At 43.1% G+C, this 10,294-nt stretch overlaps 1 protein-coding gene across 2 annotated transcripts in view; it reads right to left on the bottom strand.

Moving 5' to 3' along the window:
- col27a1b (collagen, type XXVII, alpha 1b) overlaps nt 1-10,294 on the bottom strand; it is a 139,788-nt gene that overhangs the window by 113,778 nt on the left and 15,716 nt on the right. Inside the window, exon 4 of one of the 2 annotated variants that reach the window (XM_080433065.1) lies at nt 8,349-8,402. The exons of the other annotated variant lie outside the window; for it this stretch is intronic. Within the exon in view, the coding sequence (XP_080289191.1) occupies nt 8,349-8,402 (54 nt within the window). The remainder of the gene's footprint in view (nt 1-8,348; nt 8,403-10,294) is intronic. 2 annotated transcript variants of the gene reach the window in all.

The raw sequence follows: 10,294 nt of genomic DNA, 5'->3' as shown, positions 1-10,294 counted from the left end.
CGCGTCGCGATGCGACGCGTTGTGAGCTTGTAGATCTGCTATTTTCAAATAGCCTAGGTATAAAATAGGGTTAAAGTGGTTAATGTATGTTTCATTATATCATAATATATATCTGAAAAGTAACTAGTAACTAAAGTTTTCAAATAATTGTAGTGGAGTGAAAGTACAATATTTGCCTCTGAGATATAGTGGAGTAGAAGTAAAAGTATTGTAAATTGGAAATACTCAAGTAAAGTACAAATACCTCAAAATTGTACTTAAGTACAGTACTTGAGTAAATGTACTTAGTTACTTTCCACCACTGGCTATTCGACCAGAGAGCATCTTAGCCTTGCATTTTCCCCCGGCTGGCCTGGATATTAAAACATATGGAAGCCATTACCTCTCCCGTATAGCAGGCAAATAACGGAGGAAGTGATGGTGGGGGGGGGGGAGAGAGAGAGAGAGAGAGAGAGAGAGAGAGAGAGAGAGAGAAGAGGGAGACAAATTGTGTTCTAGAGCACAATGAAAACATATCCATTTGTAACTCAGCGAGAGTGCAAATGTAACCAAATGGACTCAAATGATTACATTTGCACTCAGTTAAAGGTGCCGGTGTCAAGGTGGGTGGATGCTCTCCTGTGGAGACACACATGGTGGATGGAGAGAATGAGTCACTCCGTCCATCTATATGTGTGTGTGTGTGTGTGTGTGTGTGTGTGTGTGTGTGTGTGTGTGTGTGTGTGTGTGTGTGTGTGTGTGTGTGTGTGTGTGTGTCTCTCTCTCTTTCCTCCCAAATATTGCTCACGAAAAAAGAGCTCCCGGCAGTCTATTCAGAGTGTGTGCGGTGAGGGTAAGCCGTACGCACACGTACACGCACACGCGCACACACACACAGTGTTCTGTGGACGTGTACAGTCCAGCTGTGTATGGCCTGGGTTTATGATGCGGGCCGGTTACTTTTACAGAGGTGACATGTGGATTGCTACCATCTTTACAGACCATTACCCCCGAACAGACATCCTAACACCTTCTGTAGGCCACACACACCAGAGAGAGAGAGGGAGAGGGAGGGAGAGGGAGAGAGAGGGAGAGAGGGGGAGAGAAAGAGGGAGGGAGAGAGAGACACAGAAGGAGAGAGGAAGAGAAAGAGAGAGAGAGGTTAATTCAGTTGTTCAGCCGGTTATAACCTATACATTTAATGCTGCATGGTGGGATATTGTTGGCCTGCATGAGGTTTGATTGAGACACAACCGTATATACGCTCAACATGTGCACATGCAAGTTGTCAAGATGGGCCCTGACGCTGAGATCCTCCTAAAACGTTGGTCTGCCCTCACCGTGCTCCTGTCAGACTTGTTGAAACATCTTGGCTCCTCCCTCCCACTCACACACACATACTGTACTGTGTCAGAAGCGCCAGTGTCCCGGTTCACAATCATCCTGTGGGAGCCAAAGGGAGCGTCCGTTTGCGGCGAGTTGGCGCATGATCGCTTTCAACGCGTGGAGTTGAACATTGGTGAACTTTGAGCGGGTGTCACCCAATAGGAAAGAAGTGCATGGTTGACCCTACTTGGCAGGTATTTCACAACCAGTCCAACGTACAGTAAGTCTAACAAACTAACAACCAGAAATCGCCACTGGTATTGCGACCTTGTGGATCTGCTATTTTTGACACAATGCGACACATCGTGAGCTTGTAGTATATCCGCTGTCCCAGAGCACGACGAGGTATAACTCGAGCCTGAATAATATTCAGCGGAATAGACTCCTTATCTGACGACGTCCCACTGATAAGAACCAGTATGCGCGCACAGGCCGGCACCAAATGAACCCCATCGCTCATAAGACGCAATGGAGAAGTGGTCACAGCACTCACGTGTAAATATGCATTCCATCAAACTTTCAGATGCCGTTTTCCTCCCAGTGTGGAGGAAGGAGGCTTAGGATGTTTACGGTGATCTCTCACTCTTGAAATATATAATCCTTGGTTTCTGCTGTGTGTAAACAATAATAGCGATTCAAAGCAGTTGTCCTCCAAACCCCACCTCCAGTCGCTGTCATTAGAACGGAGGGAGCGCTCCCTGTGATCACGGCACCACAGCCTGAGCCTGCCTACCCGCACAGCTGCAGACCCTCAAGCCTAATTTATGCTCCGTCGTGTTGCACCTTTGCCACTGTAGTCGCATGCATGAGATGTTGTTTGACAGAGGAGGGATGGGGAGTCACTGGGGAAGATGTGATACCGGGCGGCTTGTTATCGTAAAGCTTTAATTAGCAATTATGTAGCACTGTAATCACCACTGTTTGTTTCTGTGCATACAGTATTCCATATGACAGTAGCTGTGACCTTCTGGTGACAGAACAGACTCTCTAACGACCCTGTCAGTACACTTCAACCATCATCTCACTGCAGTTTCCAGTAGAACTTCAACATCACAAAACTTCATCAATGCATACTTTTGTTCATCACTACATGTGCAATTCATTTCATTTGACTGATGAATACAGTTTTATAATGACCTACAAAATCAGCTCCTCCAACAAACCAAGCTTCCTGCATCGGTCAATCAACGCCAACACCACATTTCACACCAGTTAGGTACCACTATACTACTGTACTACTATACAGACCCATAAGGGTCCATTTGGACCCTTTTTAATTTCAAGGACCCCCAGTTTAATAGGGGTATGTATGCATTAGGCCACACTGGACCCCCATTTGATACCATTTGTATGTGACCCAAATCTACACTATAAAACCCTCAGTGTTATTTTAACTCTGAGAGTGTACACCGAAACGGAAACCAAAACGGACGAGAAGTTCCATTTGTAAAATGTTGACACTTTTTTTTTATCTGAGTATTCTTACTTGCGTACTTTTACTCGAGTACAATTTTAATACAGGCCTTTTACTTGTAACAGAGCATGTTTATATTGTGGTATCGCTACTTTTACTTAAGTAAAAACCATACTTCTTCCACCACAGCACACAAGCCCTGCTTCAGATAGCGGCTGCACACACTGCCAGGTCGGTTTCCTTACACAAAGCAGCCTTTGATCAACTCCCAAGCCCCCCTTCAGGGCTAGATGAGCCCCCCCCTCTCCTCCCAGTGGTGGACGAAGTACTCCCAGTTTTTTTTTACTTAACCCATTAAGACCTGAGGTTTTTTGAAAGTTTTGACATTTTGAAACATTTTGAAAAAAAAAATCTAAAACATTTTCTTTCAAGATTTTTTTTTCAAGATTTTTTTCAAAAATAGCAGATCTACAAGCTCATAGCGCGGCACTCGGTGCCGCGCTATGAGCTTGTATATCTGCTATTTTTGAATAGCCAAAGACATCTAAAGTGACACAGATGCGTTCCAGGTATCAATGGGTTAAGTAATAGTAGCGACACCACAATATAAAAATACTCTGTTAAAGTCAAAGTCCTGTATTCAGAATACCAAAAGTAAAAGTACTCAATATGCAATTTCACAAGGTTTTTTAATAGTTTGCAAAAATTCTCCAAGCTCACAACTCGTATTAAGTGGGGCTTAATTGGTTTTCTTTGTTCATAATAATCTAAATTCAAATAATTGTAATGTAGTCAAAATTACAATATTTGCCTCTGAGATGCAGTGGAGTAGAAATATGAAGTAGCCTAAAATGTTTTACTACTCAAGTAAAGTAAATGTACCTAAAAATGTACTTAAGTACATTACTTGAGTAAATACACTTCGTTACTTTCCAACACTGGTCTGAAAGTGATTAATTATGTCCGTGGGTTAACCAATGAGGAGTATTAACAAGAGCTGATTATATCGTGTATCCATTGGAACACATGTGCTTTTTTTTTTAAAGTAGCGGGTTTTTGGACGAGGTTTCAACCCTACAGCGACGATATGCAAATGACACTGGCTGATAGCGGCCTCTCTGTGGGAACATGCAACGCTGTCAAGATAACTGTGGAAAAAAACCTGCTCATCTACTGCACATGTGTCACATCACATCTGGATAAGACAAGCATTCTTTTGTTGATAGGATTAACTAGAACCCGACGTACAGAAAGTTGCATCCAAATGTAAAAATTAGCTCCAGAAATGGCTGCAATTCATGATAATAAACCACACAAGATTAGCACTATACCAGCACGCTCGACTGACATGGAGGATTCTTCCATTTATGCTGCGTTTCGCATAATAATAAAGTTGTAAACATGAGGGGTTTTTTTTGTCGTATGATGACACAGTCGTTCGACTGGAACGCATCTGTGTCACTTTAGATTTCTTTGGCTATTCAAAAATAGCAGATATACAAGCTCATAGCGCGGCACCGAGTGCCGCGCTATGAGCTTGTATATCTGCTATTTTTGAAAAATCTTGAAAACATATTTTTTTGATTTTTTTCCAAAAACTGTTAGGATTTAGATTTTTTTTAAGAATCGCCTCAGAGCCTGATTTGTACTATACCAGAAATAATTAAGCTCACGACAACACGTCATATTGCCTATTTTTGGTACGGCACACGACTAAGTTTCAATTAAGCATTAGTGCGATTATGGATCCCTCGGACAGAGCATTGTTAACCCGTTAAGACCGGGAACGCATCTGCGTCACTTTAGATATACAAGCTCATCGGGGCCGCTCTATGAGCTTGTAGATCTGCTATATTGATAAAAACATTTGTGAAAACATGTGTGCAAATCTTTAAATATAATATACATTTTTAACTCAAATCTTTGCTTCTAGGGGTCCCTGGAACAAAATATTTTGAGATGGGGGGGTCAGCGGACAAGTACATATCATTTTGGGGGTCCTTGACATGAAAAAAGTTTGAGAAACACTGATATTATTTTGTTTTTTTACTGTTTTTTAACTGACATTTGTAGAATCCCCAGAAGCAAAGATTTGAGTAAAACATTTTCGCTTTAAAAAAACATATATTCAAAGATTTGCACACATTTTCACGATTTTACAAAAAAATAATGGTTATTATAGCTAAAATTCTAAAAAGGACACAGTATGCGTTCCTGGATTGAATGGGGTTAAAAGAGGGTTTCGCTGTGAGGCGCACATGTCGTGTTATAATAAAGTGGAAAATGTTCTACCATGGAGAAATAGCACATTAATTCCTAATGTTTGGACAGGCTATGCCAGGTCCAGCTGAGGATATTTGTGTTGCCCATGTGTGGAAGCTGTGAGGTTCTCCTCCTCCTCTGGACCATATGGAGCTGTCTGCACCAAAAATGTCAGCCAAAATGAAACCCCAGTCCCACCTCAGCCCCGCTGTGAGTTGCAGTGACCTGCAGAAGGGGGTCTCGAGAGTAGGGGTGCAATAATTTAACCCAGGGGTCTTCAACAGGGGGTCCGGGACCCCTAGGGGGTCCTCAGAGCTACTACAGGGGGTCCGCCAAATCTTTGTGTGATATTTCTTTTTTTTACCTTAACCACTTGAACCCTAGCATCCCCTTTTCCGAGGAGAACTTTAGCCAAAAATAGCAGATCTACAAGCTTGTAGATCGGCTATTTTTGGCAAAGAGGCTATAGGTGAAGAGGGAAAGAAGAGCAGACTAAGTAAAAAAAAAAACGTTAATCTGAAACACAATTTTATACAATATAGAGTAGGGGGTCCCTGCTTTATCTCTCTCTCAGCTAGGGGGTCCTCTGCCTGAAAAGGTTGATGACCCCTGATTTAACCCATTCAATCCGGGAACACATCTAAAAATGTCTTCTAAATCCTAACAGAAAAACCTATGTTGCTATAATATCAGTGGTGCTCCTCAAACTTTTTCATGTCATGGACCCCCAAAATTATATGTATTTGGCCACAGCCCCCCCATCTCAAAATATGTTGTTCCAGGGACCCCCAGAAGCAAAGATTTGAGTTACAAATGTTTGCTTTAAGAAAATATTAAAAGATTTGCAAAAATGTTCACGATTAAAAAATAAATACAAGCTCATAATGAGCTTGTATATCTGCTTGATTAAGCAATTGATCCCTATTTTGGGCATGTCATTATAGGACAAAAAATGTATGTTAAAAAAAAATATGTAAATAGCTAAATAGATTGGCTATTTTAAAATAATCAATAGAATAATGGCCAGGAAGACACTTGATAGTTGCAGCCCTAGTCCCCAGAGTGCGATGGGTAAATGAGCTCCATAGAGGCGGTGTGCTACTGAGCTCCAGACAAGGTCTTAAATGCCTTTAATAAGACGGGGACAAAGCCCCCTTTCTTCCTTGTTTAAAGAGATTGGGTTCCCACAGCTCACCCCTCCGAGGCCTGACCACAGGGCACAGTCTCACAGGTAGCTAACACACACACACACACACACACACACACACACACACACACACACACACACACACACACACACACACACACACACACACACACACACACACACACACACACACACACACACACACACACACACACACACACATCTTTGTACTACTATACTTGTGAGGACATCAGCATTTTAGGATGATTATTTTATGAATGCATTTTCTTTGCCATTTTAACCATAACCCCTTAAAGGGATAGTTCACCCAAAAAGTCTATCGATTAGTTACCCCATGGAGACTTGAATTCATGGATATTGTTTAGTTTTTGTGGCATTCCTAGGCCAATAATTTGATGACCAGCGGACCGGTAGGCATTCGTTCCGGTAGGAAACACAAAGGAGACTCTTTGTGTCTCCTACCGGAACTGCCGCTGGTCATCAAATTATTGTCTTAGGAATGCGACAGGAACAAAAAAAATATCCATGAATCAAGTCTCCATGGGGTGACTAATCGATAGAAAAAAAAGTCATTTTGGGGGTGAACTATCCCTTTAACCTTACAGCCCAGAAATAGCCTATCTCTACAAGCGCGCAACTGAGCATGAATCAGGCATAACTCTAATAACTCTATTACACTTTTGGGAACGTTTGGCCCTCACAAGTATAGTGATACAAGTACCCCCCCCCCCACACACACACACACACACACACACACACACACACACACACACACACACACACACACACACACACACACACACACACACACACACACACACACACACACACACACACACACTAGGTCTTAATTCTTTTTCTGGTGTCTACAGTGCTGGACTCAGTCCAGCCTAGGACTAAAATTAAACCGAACAATCGCTTAGTTTACTCACTAAGTACGCCATTTATAGTTTGAGACAACACTACTCTATACTTTGTTGACCGGTGTCCCCCAGGGGTCTAGACTAGGCCCCCTACTTTTTCCCGTTTACACCAAATCTCTTCGTCGAAAATTGCTGCGTGAGCTTGAAGATCAGCTACCGCTAGCCGAATGTTTGTCCCCAGAATATAGGGACGCTAGGGAGCATGTGGTTAAAGAGTAGCAACTTACAAACAAGGGCATCATTTATTAGGACGCTGGTTCTCAACATCTGGTTTGGGGACCCGACGTTGAGAGTTTAGCGTTTTTTGGAACAAACTCAACAGAAAACCAGCTTCACTCGACAGAGAGAAACCGACATCAAATACTCTGCCTTCTCTAATAAAATAAACAAACAAAACAGTGCCTAAAATAACTGCACTGCATGCTCTGCCGTTCCGTCAGAAGCGCTCAGTTGCAGAATGCCCCCACCCCCCACCTCCCCCCCAAAAGGAGGAAAAGGAGCAACAGGGGATTCAGTCTAGGGAACAGACACACTGAAAGCATTCATTGGCGTTAACATAGGAGGTAAGTCTATCTTAAGTACCCAGTGCCACCGGTTCATTCGGCGGAAAGGTTTTTTTCAACAAAAAAAATCTGGATAGTATACGCATACGCCATTTCTAAACAGCGCCTTATCTTTTCATACACGTCCGTTTAATAACTACCGCATGTGTTCAATTATTTTCACATCGAGAGAGGCTACATGCGGATTTAGAAGCTTATGGCTTGTTTCGGCGCTCCAGGTTTTAAGAAAAAAACGGACCTTGGCGGCGGACAAGCCGGAAGGTTGACCGGATTCGGAGCCAAAGAAAACGGCAAGTCAGGGTGAATGATGCTCAATAATCCAAAGCTGTTATTGAGTGCTTTATCATAATGCTCAGAAAAACGCACCATATCAAGCTAATGTTATTTTAATAGGCCAACAGGATTAGACCATGACTCATGCACAATACACAGTAAAATCCGGTGTTAATTTATCCATTTGTAACTCCGAGAGTTACATTTGTACCCTCTCGGAGTCAAATGAACACGGAGGACTTGAACACGGAGCTTAGTGCTTAGTGCATAATGCAGAAGGATAGAGGGAAATAAAACAGGAATGGAAATATCGGGGGAGATATCTGCGAGGCTTGACAGGGCTGGGGATGTGCTTGACGTGGAACATTTCAGAGGCTTACCCGCGGGCCCTTCTTCCCTGGTTGTCCTGACTTCCCAGGAGGTCCTTGAAGACCCTAAAAACAGAAAAGACAGGAGATGTCAAGCTTTCAGCAAAGGAAGTGGGTCAAAAAAAATACACAGTACTCAACCAAACAAGTATAGTCTAGTTTAGGAGAATGGTGTTGAATACTCAGAGGAGAGTTTTTAGAATTGCAGTAAAGTGGTCTTAAAAACGTTCAACCGGCCGCCCACTATTCTGGAAACATTTTCGAAACAATTTAAAACGTTTTATTCTCACTGGCAATACCGTCGTACAATGGAGTATAAAATAGGGCTCACTGTCAAGTGTTTAAAGGACGGTACTGGTGGTCTTGCATGTTCGGCCCAATACGATACACAGTATACTTGACATTATTGCTCATTGTTTTCCAAAGCACGCCATCGTTTTTTTCTATTAAAGGGTCTGTGGGACCTTCTCTTATGGGGGTCCCTGGCAAAAAAACGTTTTTCGGATGGGGGTCCACCTCTGTGTGTGTGTGTCTGTGTGTCAGTCTGGAGCTAATCTTGCAAACCGATGGACCGGTCAGCAACAGATTTCTGTGCACGCTCGCCAGAACCCAAATTTGGAGTCATATGTCAAAAAGACCAGGAGACCTGGTTCTGCCAGACCCCTAGTGGTTGAAATCTGAATGGCTGGGTAGGAAAAGAGGGACAGACCGACCGACCGACAGACCGACCGACAAAGCCTCTTGTAGGCCGAGCCCCTGGGTCTGGCAAAAATACATAATCGACGACTGACATAGTTGAGTGATGTCACAGGCTGGCCACATGAGGTCATCCACAAATGGAGCCACGCTCCGTTCACATGTGGATCCCCAAACCCACATGATTAGATTTTTCGTTGTGTAAGGTGGTTAATTCATGACATGTGGAAGGTAGAAGCACTCTCTAAACGTTTTTTCTACTATCGTGTTCATGGGAGAAGGTCAGTGAAAAATTGGACGCGCTGAGGTCCATTGTTAGGCTCAGTGAGTCAGTGAGGTGCTGGCAGACTTGACTGTGGGTTGTTACAGGAGGCCTAGTGCAGCTCTCCCTGTACAGTGTTCCTCTGAGAACAGCCTCAAATTCAGGTCCAAAATCACTACAGAAGCTGCTCTCTCCAAGTCTTAAATTATCGTACTGGCAGGGAAACCGGTGTTAGTTCCAACCATAGCCAATCAAGTTCCGTATGGGTGGGCACGAGGCAGCCTTAAAACAATTTCATACATGGATTAGCAAAGCTCCAGAAAGGTCAACTCTAATGAGGGGTCATATTGGAGAGCTTCGGTTTAGTTGAAAAGTTAGCATTTGGTTCTAATTTGTACCATGGATCATAACTAAGAGGAGGGACCATTAGCATTCAAATTGGATTAATCTAAGTATGTACTGTAGGCCATTTGGTTCTCAAAGTGGAGTTTGGGAACCCCCAGGGGTCCTTGAGAGGGTTCCAGGAAGTTCCCAGCTAAATTGGTTAATACCTGTATAGCTTCAAAATAATTGTATCCACTCACAACGCACGAAATGTGACGTGTTGTGAGCTTTATTTTCCTTGGCACAAATGTTTGTTTTGTAGTTGTTTTGTAGTATATTTCTTTTTCAGATGGGGGTTCACAGTCAAATACATCAATTTGGGGGTCCTTGACATGAAAATGTTTGAGGATGGCTCTGGGTGTACAGAATATGGGATTTATTTTAAGACACCTCACACTTAAGGCACCTTTAGCCTGCATACAAAGAAGCTGTGATAGAGTACTATGTCCTTTACCACACAAAAAAACGAAAGGACTGAAGGTGGCCTGTTGTCACTGCTTGTGACATCCAACATAATGGAAAAGGGGAGCTGCTCGGAGTCCACTATGCTCTAATAACAGAACTTCACGTACCAAAGGGAATTGTGGGCAGTCAAATCCCCCCCCCCCCTCCCCCA

Source organism: Gymnoscopelus braueri, assembly GCF_963280865.1.
Source record: "Gymnoscopelus braueri genome assembly, chromosome: 7".
NCBI lineage: Eukaryota > Metazoa > Chordata > Actinopteri > Myctophiformes > Myctophidae > Gymnoscopelus > Gymnoscopelus braueri.
This window is presented reverse-complemented; position numbering and strand designations above follow the sequence as displayed.